We start from the raw sequence: 17,670 nt of genomic DNA, 5'->3' as shown, positions 1-17,670 counted from the left end.
TCTTTCTCTGGACCCGGGAGGCCTATGAGGATGGCTTGATTCACGGTTCCCACCATAGAGCAACACTAACCAGACCATAGATGACCAAAACATAACCCTGCTTTACTGATTTTGTTGGATGGTGTTCTACAAGCACGCGCCTGTGTGTGTGTGTATGTGTATGTGTGTGTGTATGTGTGTGTGTGTGTGTGTGTGCTTGTGAGTGGGGCAGGGTGTGTGTGTGTACACATGTCAAAAGAAAGAAAACCAGGGCTAGAACAGAGATTTCATTTACTCATTCATCACTACACAAGCTTGATTCCTCTGTCGCACGTGCACTCAAAAAGAATCTCCACAGGCAATTACCTCATATTTTAATCACCCTGCAAGTGGCCAAGTTCAACACACGGTGCCGCAATCTCCCGTTTTTTTCATGTGCTCGCCAGATCACTAATCGCATGATACTTTAATCTCTTTAACTGGTAATTTGAGATCGCTGGGTTGCATTAGGTAATACTAACACAAGCCTGACACACTAACCTGGCTGCCTTAAAAAGGAAGTGCTCGTGATGCCCCACATGCCCAGTCTAACATGCTGAACTATTGACACATTTACTTTTATGAGTAAAGTACTATTTCTAGAGAGGAATGCAGTAGGCCTGATAACAATAAAAGTAATGATAATAATAAAACATTTTTGACAAGCCTTGATGTCTATTTAGGCCACTGAAGAATAATGACGTAATTTCTTGCACCTGTCTGGCAAGTGCTTCATAAGTAGCCTAATATGTAAAACGCAGAAAGATACTCTAGGCCTATTTAAATTAAGTTAAATGAAAATACATTAAAATCCAAAATAATTATCATAATTATTTGCATAAAACAAGCACAGTGTGAAACAAACGGAATGCAAAACTCGAGAAAGACACCCGAGGAAGAAATAATATGCGGCAATATCAAGTTCGGCTATTAAATCTTTCCATATTTCTGAAAGTCCCTAAAGCCGCCCACTTCCTTCAGTCTTCTTCCGGTAGACAGCCACCTGGCCCCCGCAGGTGGGTTGGGCGCGGTGTGTACACACGGGAAGGTGAACGGCCTCACAGTGCGTGCTTGGCCAACACACCGTGTTCGAGCGAATATTTTCACATCTCACGTGATAACCAAGACAGTGTATCGATACAAATCAGTTTAGCGATAGACAGCGTGGAACTTCAACTAAGGCGGAAAAAGGGTTATTTTCTTTCACATACAATGCAGGGATCTTCAGGCGTAGGTACTTCGCGCATTCTTGGGAAGGGGCCTGAGTTCTTACGCAAGCAACTTGAACTAGAAAGCGAGGGCAAGGCGGGTATGACGGCCGCGGAAAGACTGGCAGCTAGCAAGCCCCGCTACGTCAAGAGCCAACAGGTGGTCAACTCGACGCAGGAGCCGGTGATCTGCCTCAACACGAATTCTGTAAGTAGCAACGATTCATCCAACAGGAGTTCGAGTAAGAGCGGGAATGAAAAGGCGACAGCTGAAAAAACAGTCTCAGGTGAACCATCACCACCTGAGGACACTGTTGCCGTGAGACGCAGCAGCTCCAAAAAACGTCCAGATTCACTAATGTTGTACAGACAGAAATGTGAGCTAATACGGGGATCGCCTGGGGTCAGGCACGAACGTATTCAGGCCCGGAGAATGCTACTGAACACCATCAAAGACAAGACGGAGACAGTGACCGAGATCAGGGGTAAAGATGGCCAAAAGGAGGAGAAGGCGACCGAAGCCGATGCGAGAAAAGGTGGCTCAAAAGATTCCACTCCTGCTCCCGCTGTTGCACAATCTGAAAACCGGCCTAAAGTGGACATATGCGCACAGCAGGAGAACACGGTTACCGGAGATGGCCAGGAGCGGCCCCGACACAAGAGAGTGACCGAGGTTGAGCGCAGGGCGCGGAGAGGGAACGGATTGGAACGATCCCACTCTGACATCAGCTCTCGGTACTCGAAAAACTTCGCTGATTTCGACGCCTTCTTCACCTACTGCGGCCTTGAAGGCGACGTTGTCACCTCCCTTGGGAAAGAGAACTTCTCTGCACGCTCTGACGAATTGGCGAGCAAAATACGCAGCGTCAGTGTCAGTACTTCTGAAGACCGGTTCTCCCGGAGCAGTGGCTGCAGCGCCGGGCTGCAGGAGGAGGAATTGCTGGAGAATGCCCGCCAGGCCACGTCTGTAATTGAGCGCAACGCACGGATAATTAAGTGGCTATATAGCTGCAGAAATGCCACGGAATCCGGCAAAACCCTACGAGAGCTGGCTTAAGATTGTCCTTTTTGCTGTCTCTCAGATATGCAAGATTATTTTGTACAATATATCCTCCATAATGGACACTGTCACATAACTAAGGCCTGCTGTATTCAATATTTGATGCAAAGGCATTGTTTTTTCTTTATTTAAATATTGCTGCTGGATCTTGGATTTATGGTCTGATCATATGTAGCCTACAGTTGCAATAATACTAATAGGCCATGATGATGTTTGTTGTCTCTAAGCATACACCTGTTTTCTCAGTGTTTTTGCTGCTGTGTGGTCAGGACCTGCAATAGTGAGGCACCACAGATCTGCTACTAATCAGAATGCAACATGACACACACACACTTCAGAATTAAGGCTTGTGGCTTGCCAGAATATGCCGCCCTTGGCAGCTAAATTCTAGAAACTCACATGATGGATGGAATGTGTCCCTCGGAGTAATCAACATTCCTAGCCTGGAGTGTCAGAAAACTGCTGTCAGATGTGTTATGTTTGTTCTGTTACTGTGTCATAGGTAGCATGGAAAACAGTGTGAAGACAGTGTGCACATTTGTTTATCTGTATTTGTTAATCCTTGACAAATGAAACACCCAACAGTTATCTCTGTACCTTACTTATCTGTTACACACTATCTTGTGTGAAAGGACTGTTTTCTGAGGCAAAAGTTACCACATAGCTATTCTGTTTGCATTTATGATGAAAATATTTTTTCTGCCTAGAAGTATTTCATGAACACCACCACGGTGAGCAGCTAAATTAGCCTCATGAATCTGACGAAGAGACTGGAGCAATATTTCTCCTCCATCTTACAGACACACAGAGGTGAGGAGGAGCAACGAGACTTGATCTTACCGAGAGTGCTCAGGAGAAGGTGTTTGCCTGGAGCAAGTCTTCCATGAAAGCAGTTTTTCGCTGAATCATGTTTCATGTTCATGAGACTTTCTTAGAATTAGGTGGCTGTTCTGGGTTGGGCCTTCCATGGGTGTGTTACATCTGTGGCTGCCTGTGAAGTGGATGACATCACCAGGGTCGGTCACCCCTTATTGGCAGTTTCGCCAGGGTTCAGATGGGGGCCTACTGTAAATCCCTTTCCTGTTGGATAAAAGACTAACTAAAAGACTGGAATTAAGGGTTGAATATTAAGAATACAGTATATCAGATCAAATGTTCATCTCCTGCTTCCAATACTCCATAAAAAGTGTTTTTATATTTACAAAATAAGAGTATTAAGCTAACATTTTTGTCTATTTTCAGTTTCTTTTTTGTTACTTGCATGTGTGTGTTAGTTTTTTTTTTTTTTTTATATTATTATTATTGTTGGTGTAAGAAGACAGTGAGCAGGATAAGACATCACACTGACATAATAGAGTTATAGTTATGGATAATGAATAGAGCAAATGTTAAGCCATAGAAAGTGTCAGATTTGTTGGAAGGGTGTTGTCAAACCTTTTACAGTCGTTTTAGTATTAATCTGCAGTGTGTTTGTGGAATAGTGCATAGTCTGTGAGAGGTTGGGTGTTTGGTACAGCTCTGAAATTATTTCCTGGACAAAAACTCCCACACTGTGGCCCCAGGCTCACAGTCAGGCTTTGTATCAGTGTATTCAGACATATGCCGACATGCAGGCGCGTGCACACACACACACACACAATCACACACACACAGAGACTACACACACACATATACACACAGACTACACACACACACCCACCCACACACATGCACCTTTGAGGCTGATAGTAGCAGGATGGTAGGGTGTCTGGGCGAGTCTCGTCCTGTTCATCTCACTTTTACTCCAGGCTGTTTCTCTCTCTCTCTCTGTGTGTGTGTGTGTGTGTGTATGTGTGTTTGCTTGTGAGTGTGCACCAGAACTGTTTAACACAAAGGAAGCAACACCCTGTCCTCATGTAAGGCATACCACAGGACATGCACAGGGATGGATTACTGCACGGGCCTACCGGGCCCAGGCCCAGGGGGCCCTGAAGCCCAAGCTTTTGCATGGAATCATTGCCTCAATATCAACAAATCAGGATGTAGGCTATGAATCTGATTGAATGTAGTATTGGCCATCCCCAAAATGCACCAGAATACAGGAAATCACATCAAACAAATTAAAAAAATATCTGGGGGAGGACCCCCAAACCCCCCCTCCCACATATGCGAGAATTAGTGGGGGGCCCTTAATACATCTGGGCCCAGGGGCCCGAAAGTTCATAATCCGCCCATGGACATGCAGTGCTTTTGCCAAAACAAATCCCTGTAAACCTCTCCGGCCAGTTTAATAGACTCTAATTGACATAGGGGTAGAGGAAGCATTTGAATATTTTAAGCACTTTTAACTATCTCCCCTTACATACATTGCTCTGACAATGCTTAACCATTAGATGGCAGTATCTGACTCATGCACAGAGGAGTTCTGTCAGTAAGTCAGAGCTTGTACTTACAGTAGAGCCCATCTTAACTCATTGGGATCAACTCAGTGGATGATCAATCTCCTATCTACACTGAATTTGCATCTTGAGAACAATGACACATGGCAAAGTTTGCAATTCTTTCAGTGCTTAAAGATGGGGTAGATGCACAAAGTCATTCACATGTCATTAGCCTCGTTAAATTCCTATGACGCGCACTATACGCGCAGGGATCTGATTGTTCTACACGAACCGTTGTTCAGGAAGCACACCGCTAGCGCGTGAATCGTGATACATTCTGAATTTAGTTGGCGCGATGGCGGAGTCAAGATATCCATAAATGGCCGAGAATGTCTGAAGTTTTCAAGTTAAGTTTTGGGATCATTACATACTCAAAAAGGAAAAGAACAAGCATCTGAACCGAAAACATCCACTCCATGCTGTTTCACCAAGCGTCAATAAAGTAGGCTATTTATCAATCTATCCAGCCTATCTATAATCTATCTACAGCCTATAGCCTACATTGATGTTGGCTGATTTTAATCACATACTGTATTTGTAGCGATGTCGTGATATAATGTTTAGCTTTGGTGTTTTTAAGTAGTAAACTTATTCACGTTCAATTGCAAGACAGTATGCCTAAAAAAGAACCCCTTATACACACATGCATGCACCCTCATCTTCCCTCACGCACCGCACGCGTGCGTGCACACACACACACACACACACACACAGGTTGCTAGGTTACCATAGCAAATAGGCTCACCCCAGAAATGATTTTTAGTAGCCTAATGGTAAAATTATTTGTTAGTAGCCTAATGGTAGGCTATTTTTTAGTAGCCTAATGGTAAATGCTGCAGGTGTAGAAATAAAACAGATATTTACTTTGATGTCAGGTCTAGATTACAGCATGAAACCTGTTGTGCATATTAATACATTAAATTGCGTTCCCTCTTCTCCCTCCCAGCACTTCACAACATAGTATGGACAGCTTTGTTCGTCCAGCTAAGTCATGCACAAGAGGTTGCAATTTTACAGAGAGCATTTTGAACATTATTTGATTGTTGGCACTGGCACTTATAAACACTAAATGGGTAAATTGCAATAAATGGGCTTAGTTTTGTAGCCTAATGTTGGAGTTAGAATAAATACCTCTGTGCCAATTGCTTGATCATTTTACAGCCATGTCATTTTCGTTATGCATTATTTGTTTTGGTTGTTTAAAAATGCAAAAAAAAAAAATCGGATTAATCGATCGATAAAGTGCTAGATTAATCGATTACAAAAAGAATCGATAGCTGCATGTCATTCACTATAAGTCTGGTAGGCTATTTGGAGAATGGTTTTCATTGTTTGGTTGTAAGCCTAGATAAATTAGAGACGGAGTCGATGAGTCTTTCATTTGAAAATCTTTGAAGCCACTGGGCCATAATAAATATCACCTGTTCAATCTCAGAGGGGTCTTTTTGTCTGGTTTTGAGACCCATTGTGGTGACAGTAAAACGGTTGGATAATATATCGAATAAACGTTGTGGTTGAGTTGTCATGTTGAATGTTGTCAACGTGCAACTTCAAATTGAAGCCACTTGCACTGAGAGGCTTGTAGTGGCATATCACAGGACATGCACTGTGAGGCCTATAGTGGCATACCACAGGACAGGACATGCAGTGCTGGAGAACGCCCCTGATGGAAAACTTTTCCGCAGTCATGACCTAACCTCTGTCACACTGCTAGTTCTGAACTGTACCGATGACAAGTGCGGGCAGGCAGGCAGACGTGCCTGCGTGCGTATATCTACGCTGCGGTAACGTGACCCGCAGAGACGATCATCATTGGTGCAGATCAGAGAACTCCCACACTCTCGTCTGTCAGAAAAGGGAGCAGGTCAGCTGCCCTCGTTTCTTAATGACTGGTGTACATTTGCACACAGAACACATGCATGCATTCATTCCATCTATACTGTATGTAAATGTGTATTTATATGTATATGTATTTAAATCTGTATAAACAAATGTGTCAACATACACTATATAAAAGACAAAAGAGGGTTTTCATGCTAGGTCTATGTCATGAATCTTGTTCACCGAGTATTTTGGACAAGAATTGTATAACTGTTATGCTTGTGGGTAAAAGGAATTTACAGGATCATGTATTAAATTATTATTATATTTTATTTATCGAACCTGATGCGTGTTGTGTTGTGTGTATTTTCTACATGTCTGAATATCTCTGTATATATGTGTATATGTGCATGAATGCATTTAAACATGTAATTACATAATTAATAAATGTGTGTGTAAGTGAGTAGTAAAGCAAGGAGAGTATGTGTTTGCATGCCTGGAGTGGAGTTGTATGCATGTGTGTGTGTGAATGAGTGAGTGGGCCATACTCCGGTGTTCTGTATCATAATGAGATGAGCTGTCCAGGTAACTCAACCCGCCTAAGCTTGCAGTGCCGTTGCCATGGTGCCCCAAGGGACAGGAGCCTGAGCCGGTCACAGGTGTGTGGAATTCCGACTGCGCATTCCGACGAACGGCCTCATTGTCCACACCAACCAACTCCAACTGAGGGAATACAGATGGTGGAAGAATGATCACATTTGATTTGGCATTGCTCGAGGTTTTGGCTCCTTATGCGTGTCTGTCGGAGTGCTGTGTGATGTGAAATATTGATGGGTGAAGAGGTTCGCTCCCACTCCAAAAACACAGATCTACACCTCAGCACTGTGGGGACCAATGTAGCGCAAAATTAGAGGATGCCAAAAGCCCCTGGCAGCCACAACGACACAGACACACACACCGGTGAGTGGCACTTCATGTTAAGATGATTTTATTTCCCCCTCTCTTTCTTTCTCTCTCTCTCTCTCTCTCTCTCTCTCTCTCTCTCTCTGTGTCCTCATGGTAAGGTCAGAGCTTTGCTAGAGGGAGCACATGAGTCAAATTGAACTGGGTCAGATCGCACATTGGCCATAACGTGACACGTTTGTGAGTCACACTGTGTCACAAGTACATGAGAGAAATATGACAAACATACTGGGTGCTTTTTTACCCTTAAAGAGAACATTATTGAAATCCATGTTAAAAAGAAAAAAAAAAACATCTCTTCATGTGATGGATCATTTATTGGAGCGGACACAAGAGAAAGAAATGTTCTCATTGGGTTCTCCTTATAGCTGCTATCAACATAGTGGCTAAATGATTTCTTCTTAGAACAATGCATAGCTGCTATCAGGGTGTTTCTTGGTGTTTTATGGGTGGGTGTAGTTGAGTCGGTAGTCGGTCATATAGGCTTTACATTGCATGTTACTTGTGTACATTATCCAATTGCACGTGGGGGTAGGCTAAACCATATGCATAAGCAGTGTGGGCTGTGTGTTCTCATTACATGTAACTGCTCTCTGAAACCTTAGAACACTGGTGTTTACTGGATGATAAGAGCATTACTTCTACTGAGACCAGTGTAGCGATGCACTGTTGTAATGAAAGGACTAAGTCTGGTGTGGTGCTATTAATGTATAATATATTAGAATGGATCAATCTCTTTCTATCACTCCATCACTGCAAGATAGACTCTCTTCTTGGCTAGAGACAGCAGGTTCTCTTTTTTTTCCACTAAAGGATTCGCACATCTTAATTTGTCATTCACCGTTCATTTTGCCCACCTATTCTAGAGATTCCACTACAGTTTTGCTCGATCGTTTTGATACCTGTGTCAACCCTGACATCACATTCTCAAAACAGTTAACACCCGTGTCTGAACAAAAGCACTCTGGACAAAATGACACATTTTGCTTGCAAAAGGCCGTTACTCTCTCAAAACACTTAAAACATGCAGCAAAAGCAAATCTTGCCTTCAAACACTACAACTTGTTACCAATTCAAAAACACTCTTTAATCAATCATTACACACTTGACAAAAAAAAATGCAAAATCTAGTTCTCAAAATGAGCATTTTTGCTATGTCTGTTCCATTACTTTCTCATTTTTCTGGTATCAGAAAAAAACTGTGAAAAGAAAAAAATTTACTGAATAAAAAAATTATTCATTCCTCCCTAGATGTAACTGTCATTGACATGTAAGACATACAGCAAACACCTAGCAAGACACTGTAAATTTCATTGAACTACAACTTTCATCAAAATAAACTTACAGCAAAACACTTTTTGTACTGTTTCTTCCACCAAATAGGCAATACAGTACTTTGTCTAAATGTGCATTAGATCCATACTTGCAAATAGCAACACAGAACAGACATCTCTTATGTAAAATGAATGATTGCTGATTGAAGAATTGTGCAAAGGAGTTTCACACAGGTGAATCAGAGATTCAGACTTATGCAAGGAATCTATACCACACCTCAATCCTGGCGAAACCAAAACTAGTACTTCAGCCCACCCTGTTGAATGTAGCCTATTTGTTCCATCCACCAACTCTGTCAATATTGTCAGCAAATAGCTATGCAAAACATAAATACAGAAAGAAACCAAAATGGGCAACCAAAATAGAATCAACATGTCTTTCAGTGAATTCTTGGAAGGTTCCCCTCGTGTCTCAATCAGCATTGTCAGTGCTATTCTGTGGTGACCACAGAATAACACTGGCCTTCTCATGCCAAGTCAAGTGAAGTCACTTTATAGCACATCCGAAAACAACAGCAGCTGACCCAGAGTGCTTTACAATAGAAGCAACCTCATGGTTATAATGGTCCTGTATGTTGCACGGCAAAGTCACGGCAATCCCCGAGACTCTGGACCACACGGTTTTCCCAGAAGTGTTTAACCCTTAAAGGTGTAGGTTTTTGAACATTCTAAGTTCCGCAACAATTGAAGGTTCTAAAATTCTATGTTGAATTCAATGAACCCAGATATTCTTTAGAACGTTAATTTCCCAACATTCCCATCACACCGGTGTGACGGTACTCCTTTAAGGGTTAACTTTGTTGCAAGCCAGATGAATAGGCCTCCTGGTCTCTGCCTCTGCCAGATGTGGTCCAGCCCACCCTGCCTGGGGAGCGGGCGGGGACTCAGTCCCTGGAGCCCCCCGTCTACCGGGAGCTGTGGTTCATGGTAGTGATGGCGGGCGTGGCTCTGGTGCTGCTGGCCATCATCCTCGGGCTGCTCCTGCACCGGACGCTTAGCCGCCACCCGCCCCACCATCACCAGAGAGCGCCCCCCGCTGGTCCCTATGCAGCTGGAGAAAAGGGGACCCATGGCAGTTTCCAGCCCAAGCAACTCATACCTGGTGAGGTGGGGGGCGGGGGTGTCTTTTTGGCATTTTTTCTATGAATGTTAGGTAAACTTTTGTAAGTCTTTTTCCTTTATTTACCTTTCCAGCTAACTGTACCACTCACCTAGACACTGCAGCTGAGCAGAAACTCTCTTTAGGCCTCCTGAAATAGTACCTACAGTTGTGCTCAAATATGTTCAAAATCATTTTCATATATATGAAATATATCCAAATATATTGGAAACATTCCACATTCAATTATAAATCAACATATTATTTATCAAGTCTGCATTATTTTTCACAAGAAGCAAAGAAAAGGAATATCATTCTGTTAAAAAATACCAGTGTTGGCATTTTTCTCTTTGACCTTAAACTGAACTAATATTTAGTTGCAGAACCATTGTTTTTGATAATTGCTGCACATCTGCGTTGCATAGAGTCAACCAACTTCTGGCACCTATGAACAGGTATTTCTGCCCAGAAAGAACAAACTACATTTCACAGTTCCTGTTTTGCTTCAGAAACTGCATTTTTTCAATGGGGTTGAGGTCAGGGGATTGAACTGGCCACTCCATTACCTCAATCCTTTATGTCTGGAACCAAGATTTTGCTCACTAACTTATGTGTTTGGGGTCGCTGTCTTGTTGAAACACCCATTTCTGGGGCATTTCCTCTTCGGCATATGGCACTTTATTCACTTTTTGTTAAACACACTGCTATTTATTTGAACACAACTGTATTAGTAACATTTGCCATATTAGTACTGTATTAGTAAATATTGCCCATATTTAATGTACAAAGGCAACGTTTCGACCCTGCTGGTCTTCATATTTAATGTACAAAGGCAACGTTTCGACCCTGCTGGTCTTTACTAGGTCTTCTTCAGGCAAAATCAATTTTAGGGTCGAAACGTTGCCTTTGTACATTAAATATGGGAGTCTAAAGCTGTTGCGGACATTATATATTTCTTTCACTAAATTACAAATACAAAGTATTTACATTCTGAATAGACTGCCACTGACAAACAGTGTAACGAGTTTTGTTTTTCAGTTTGACACGGTGGCAGACACTACGAGCAACTCCAACAGTGTGACCCTGAAAGGCTTCACCATACACCGTGAGGTCAGAACCTCTCTTGTGGCTCATCTGTCCCATCAAAGATTGATGTTCTCTGAAAATACAAAACCTACATCTACACAATATAGAAATCAAATAATGTTCTGAGAAGTTCTGAAAATATAAAATCTGCACATGTTCTGAGGAGACTCCTGCCAGCACATATGATCACTGACCTCATTAAACCTTTTCTAAGATCATTAATTGATAAGTGCTCGGCTAGAACAGATAGTTTAACCTCAACATTGGTCGTTGGCAGTTAGTGTTAGAGCTGACATATACTTTGAGATTGGAGCATACCAAGCCTTGACCTGTCTCAATTCCCCTCCAGGATGTGGTGGACAGTAAGGTTCTGGAGGGAGAGGACGGCATCGTCACGGTGTCCACGCTGCACGTTTCAACGCTCGCACATTCCCAGAATTCCTTGCACCGCAGCATCAGTGAGGTCATAGACAAGAACACTGAGGAGGGCAGGAACGAGGAATGGGATCCTCACAGGCAGTGGCACGACAGCGGGATGGTGAGTGCCTCAAATTGATCCCAGACATGGACAGTTCTAACATAATACGGAAGGTCTTTCTAAGCGCTCCAGTCGGTGCTACAATGTGTTCTTGTGTACTTAGAATTTTTTTTTTTTTTTTTTTTTTTTATCTTTACAACTATTTGTTCGCTTTTAGTTCATGGAAGATGAAGAGTTTGTCGACACCATCAAAGGCTTCAGCACAGTAAGGAAAGAGCACACCATGTTCACAGACACCAACCTGTAGCCTGCTCCACTGGACTGGGTGGACTATAGATCCCCTGACAGACGCCACTCCTGAAGAACGCAAGTCACTGGTGGACTGGGACCTCACTGGAAGTGGATTGCTAAAGCTGTAGATGACCCTGAGGAACACCACGGCAGAGGATTGAACAGCCACAGCAACAACCACTGAGGAGGCAGTTAATTTGTAACTCACTTTGTACAGCATTACAAGCGTTTGGATTGTAATTATAAAGCCATAGGACATCCCATTACATTATCTAGAGCTAGCAGTCATCTTACCTCTCGGTTAAAGACTCAGTATTTCCTCTAGTAGCATCTGTTAACATAACACTGTTAACATCTAACACCAGTCAGAGCTCTGATCTAACTGCTGAAGGGATTTATTTGTGTGAAACGACATAACACAACATGAGGTTTCCACAAACAAATGTCCAACAGATTTTCTGACAGGGTCTGTTTTAAGTCAGTCTGTGGTTTTATTTTGGCAGAACACTCACTGACATTTCCTGGCTTTTACGAAAGCTTGCACCTGGATCCCTTTAGCGAGTCAGTGGTGCAATTTCTCAGTCTCTAATAAGCACAGTCAGAAAATGACTGATGAGCTGGCCAGACTCTTATTTTATGTCATGCACTATAAATGATAATACCGCCTACGCAGGCAAGCCCTGAGGGAAATTATTTTATAATCTGTGGCAAGAAATAGCATTTGGCTGTCACTTTATCATTTCACAACGAAAAAGTGAAATGAACACCGACCATAAGAAAGGAAAAGCAGGAAAATCAAGCAACCTTGAAGCCTATATGAATGTCACTTTAAGGAATAGAACAGTATGCTTGTCTACTTTCAATTGGTTAACGGGATCATGTGAACAATTAATCCAAGATTAAAATGAAGGCGTTTCATACAGTCAAAAGTCTTTATTTAGTTGACATGTGTTCCAGTGCAAACTGGCACAAAACATTTGTACCACTAAAGATGATATGCTTTAAATGGCCTTTACAGAATAAATTAATTGTGACACATTACATTGTAATGGGAAACAAACAATAATCCGTGACAAAGAGAGTGGAGAGGAAAGAAGAGGACAGAATGGTACATTAAAAACAAACATGTTTCTATTTACAAAACTGTTATTTCTGTACACAGGCAGCCATAGAAATACAGGAGAAGGAGTAGAAATATAAATCTTTAGTTCTGATGCCTGGGACAGGCCAATAGCTGCTTCTCATTTCACTATTGGATTCCATTTACTCCTATAATTACAGTAAACCTCAGGATAAAAATAGATCTTTCAATGTTCTGCCGTGACTTTCAATTAATTCTTTTAAACTGGCATATTTGACATTTAGTTTGAATAAAACAAAAGAAAATTACAAATAATAATAATAATAATAAAAACTCACACATTCTGCATTTGTTGATCCAGCTCTGATTCAATCTGAGGTCTTGTTTTACTGACTGTGTTTGCTAGAGGGCAAAACATGCTGGAATCTCGTTTGGAACATCAGATTGTAATCCATTCCAAAGGTACCATAACGACATCAAGCATCATAAATCAGACTGTACCGCAGAGTAGGCTGAACTTTAAAATACCCATCTGACAAATCCAAAAATAAACTAAAGGGAAGTCGGAATTGTGTGGCGCTGATTTTTATAAAGCCTGTTTTGTTACATGATTGTTCCTAATAGATGTTTGGGGTAAATCTACCATCTGTAGTCCAACTGAGCCCCAAACGCGCATGATAATAAGAAACTTCATAGCAGAGTCTCTACTGGGCATAGAGATCTGTATGCATGCTTGCACTCAGGACACGGCTCTCCCAATATTGTTATGTGATTATTGACCAAAGTTTCTTTCTAGGGTCAAACTGTCCTTAGAGCAAGTTACAGAGAAAGTGCAAGTTTGTGTCAGGTTTCGAGAGAGAGAGAGAGAGAGAGAGAGAGAGAGAGAGAGAGAATTGAAATGCTTAACTGGCATGTTATTTGAGATTATAGTACTAGGCTCACTATAATCAGAATAAAAAGGGACAGGTAGCAAGGGTGACCAAAAGACACAAGCACTGGACATTACAAGGGACACTAAAATGTCCCCAAATACCTCACTAGGCGAAAATGACTATAGCCTAAAGACTTCACCAACTACATGAACTGAAAAAGACTATGGGAAGGTATGCACGCAGATCGATATCATATTCAAAGCTTACTCAATGTCTACATGTCCAGCATGTCGGGGACTAGCTGTGGAAGATGTTAGGAGAGCTGTAAACCTGAACACATCCTAATCACGGGACGTTAGGCCGCATGGTAACCCCCACACGTGTTCTTCCCCCGGGTCTATGCTGGTACGGCTCTAGCAGCATGCTCTGTGCATGCAAGTTAGTAGGGCTGCTTCATCATAACTGGCTTCAACAAACGTTTTTTCTGATGCCACAGGGAATATATTGTTGGGGAGAATAAGGGGTTTGAGTATTGCAATGATAATCATCAATCAGAGGACTGGCACCAATCAAGGGAGCCAAGGGGTGGGAGGAACACTTTAGGCTGGCTGAAACGTCAAGGCAGAGATTAAAACCAGTTGGCACCATGCACCGCTCCAGCCTTAGGGCAGGGGGCGCCGCTGAGCCGCTATTGATGGCACCTGAGCTTTGTGTGCATTACACATACATTAGTGTACCTGGCTAAAGGAAAAAGGTTGATGCTGTATTTCACAGTCATGCAGCTGCTTTAGCAGCATCTCCATTTAGAAAGTAATTACTGTCCCAGTGTCCCAATTAATAATCTCCCATGTTTTTTACATCAGTTAAGAAATCAAGCTAAAAATGATATAGCATACAAGCTTCATATAAAAGGACTAAGATCACAAATTATTGCAGATTTTGTGCTTTATAAGTGGAAGATGTCTTTGCAGGCAAGCACAGATTTTCCCTTTTCTCAAAACCAAGCTTTCACCATCCCACAAAGGCCTGGCTAAAATGCCCGAAGAAGTTCAGCTTTTCAATGTGCTACACAGAGAGACGCCTCAGTCACAACATCAGGACTCTGCTATGCCTTATGATATCCACTTGTTAAAACTACTACCAAAGACGTTTTTGTACCCTGTCAAAGTGCACAGAGTACATTGAAAACCATGCAGTAACCGAACAGACAAATAAGATGCAACCCGACCACAGGAAATATCTCATCTGTAGGCCAAGGACATGTGGTGATCTCGTACCCGTTGGCAGGGTGATAAGTAGAATTTCTCGTACAGGATTGCGAAGTTGTTTGAGTCTGAGGAAATGGCATAGTCATGTGACGGGCCGTGAGCCACGTTGAGCTAAGGTCCCACGACTCATGGAGTAATACTGCGGACTGGCAATGCATACACTAAAATATTACAAACTCACATGCATTTAAAAATAAAAACATTTCACATGATATCAAAATAGTATATTAGGTTGACACATGGAAAATGCTATGGGATAAAAAAAAAATAAAAATAAAATGAGGTAAAACATCTAAGAGTTTGAAACCATGGAGCCAGAAGCATGGCCCATGGAAACAGGACATGTGTGGTTCACTGCATCACCTCGTACCAACTGGAAGGTTCCGGCATTCCTGGAGGACTACGAGGGACATAATACTGTGAAAGAGATGGGAAAATAGGTCAGTCAAGCGCACTTCAACAACTGGACAAAGCAGGCTCTTCTAGGCCTAGACTCTACTATTACATTAATACACAGGATTAGATGTTATAATAATCCCTTGTGCCAAAATCCAAGGTAAAAACACATTCAGATGCCCTTACTCATACTAACTTAAAAAAGCTCGCTAACCACAAATCTGCCAACCAATGGGTCAAACACAAGATCAAATGGCCCATCCAACAGCAGTATATAGTATGCGCAATGTCATTGGGGTTATCAAGTGGGCACCCTCATTCACCGAGTCAAGCGCACTTCAACAACTGGACAAAGCAAGACATCCTAGGCCTAGACTCTATAAAAGGCAATGACGAAGAGTAGACCTCAAACTGATCCCAGAGGTAGGTGTTTTTCACTGGTTTTATAACAATTGATTTTGATACTGAAACAACAAGTATGCTGAAACAAAAAGCAATGTACAAGAGACAAGTCCCTGTATGGCATGGAACAATGTTAGCAAAAGAAAATATGGCTGAGAATTCACCAGCCCATTGCCGGTTAGGCTCCATTACAGTACAGTGAATCATCATGTCTGGTATTGGCCAAGGGCTGTTGCATTGTGGGTAGATTACAAACACAGGGTGGCCAGTTCATGCCTTGCTGCTCTAAAACATCTTGAGCAACAAGAACCTCACCACTGGATGGTCAAACAGAGAGAGTCCTACCTTTGAGGATGTACTCCGTCAGCAGGCCAGGGACTTTATCGCTGTCGTCCTTCATGGCGTGGAGTACTGTGGAACAACCATGCAAACAATCAAATCAGTTCACAATGATGTCGCTATTCAATGTCGCTATTCAAAAACTGCACTTTTATCTAGCGAGCATCTCGGTGTTGTGGCATATACATAAACAGCCTAGAGGTGCAATGGTGATCTGATTTAAAGGTCATCACTCACTTTTGGTGAGGTACTGGAGGTCTTCCACTGAAGGAGGTGCGTTTTTTGTTCATCAGGGAATTACTGTGGTAAGATACTGTGAAGAGAGAGAGAGAGAGAGAGAGGAGAGAGAGAGAGAGAGAGAGACGAGAGAGAGAGAAGAGGAGAGAGAGAGAAGGAGAGAGAGAGAGAGAGAGAGAGAATGACAGGAAGAGAGAGGGGGAGAGATTAGGATCTGTAACAGACTGTGCAGGTTACTCGGGACACTGTTGGTGCGGTCCATGCAAGGGTATTAGGGGAAGAAAGGGTTAGGGAGACGCACCAAAATACTGAAAAATAAATAAAATAAACAACAAAAGCCATAAAAAAACAGACAGAGGTATAGAGCCTTAGAATATGCTGTATGTGCAGCCGTGTATGTAGACACTAAGTTTATTAGAACTGTTCCAGTGATCAGAATTGGCCAGAGAACTCAGTCAGAGAGAATGACTGAATGACATGGTGAATGGGGCGGAAAAGCTGAATGAATGCCTGAACAGGCTAAATAAATAAATAAATAAATAAATAACAATACAAATGATGCTGTGTAGAGATAAAACAACAACTGCAGGTCTGACAGTGACCTTACACACAGTGACTTGTTCTGTGCAACCATCACCAGCACAAACAATACCCCAGACCTCCGTGGTTCAGTGTGCTCTGTCTCCCCTAATGAATGTTGATTTTATTCAATGAAGTGGAGGCTGTTTTTATTTAAGGCAGTGAATGCCTGAAGGCTCCCTATTTTTAGCTGTGATGCTGAGACTTGTGTAAGAGCAGCTACTGAGAGAGCAGCTGGTAAAGCTGGCGCACCAGCAAGAGGGTGAGAAGAAGGTGATTGGTTAAAGTGAAGCACAGGTGCACTGTGATAGGTCAGCGTGAGGTGCACGTTACCGTGCAGGCTACAGTGATTGGTGGTTGGGTTATTGCGGGGGCGGGAGAGCGCTGGGTAGTGTTTTGATTTTGGCAGGGCAGCTGAGGGTGCTGATTGAGTATCTGACAGAGCTCAGAAAAAGCAAAACACACAGAGGAGAGGGAAAAAAAAAAGAAAAGGAAGGACAACATTCATTAGAGCGCATGCACACAAATGATTCCAGTTGCATCATGGGATAGCCTGCTAAAAAACACCCAGTGCGAAGCGCCTGCTTGCACCTTGAAATGAGTGAAGGAGATAAAAATACCTTTTTCATGTTAGAGTTTTACTGACAAACCTGAATGCAAATCCAAAGGCAGGATGGCTGCAGCTAACTTCCTTTGAGGAGTTGCATAAATAGACAGC

General features: G+C 42.4%; 2 protein-coding genes across 2 annotated transcripts; both read left to right on the top strand.

Moving 5' to 3' along the window:
- The first annotated feature begins 1,033 nt into the window (after positions 1 to 1,033).
- Positions 1,034 to 3,566, top strand: fam110c (family with sequence similarity 110 member C). Its single transcript, XM_042095389.1, has one exon. The coding sequence runs from the start codon at positions 1,231 to 1,233 to the stop codon at positions 2,281 to 2,283; it is 1,053 nt and encodes a 350-aa protein (XP_041951323.1). The 5' UTR covers positions 1,034 to 1,230; the 3' UTR covers positions 2,284 to 3,566.
- Positions 3,567 to 9,797: 6,231 nt separating this feature from the next.
- si:ch211-57i17.5 (usherin) lies at positions 9,798 to 12,801 on the top strand. The gene is made up of 4 exons (XM_042095417.1): positions 9,798 to 9,926; positions 10,962 to 11,033; positions 11,359 to 11,547; positions 11,705 to 12,801. Exons 1-4 carry the CDS (start codon positions 9,870 to 9,872, stop codon positions 11,792 to 11,794), a joined length of 408 nt encoding a protein of 135 aa, XP_041951351.1. The 5' UTR covers positions 9,798 to 9,869; the 3' UTR covers positions 11,795 to 12,801.
- Positions 12,802 to 17,670: the final 4,869 nt, after the last annotated feature.

This window comes from Alosa sapidissima, chromosome 6 (genome assembly GCF_018492685.1).
Source record: "Alosa sapidissima isolate fAloSap1 chromosome 6, fAloSap1.pri, whole genome shotgun sequence".
NCBI classification, from domain to species: Eukaryota; Metazoa; Chordata; class Actinopteri; order Clupeiformes; family Clupeidae; genus Alosa; species Alosa sapidissima.
The sequence above is the reverse complement of the archived record's forward strand: the minus strand, read 5'-3'. Positions and strand labels throughout refer to the sequence as shown.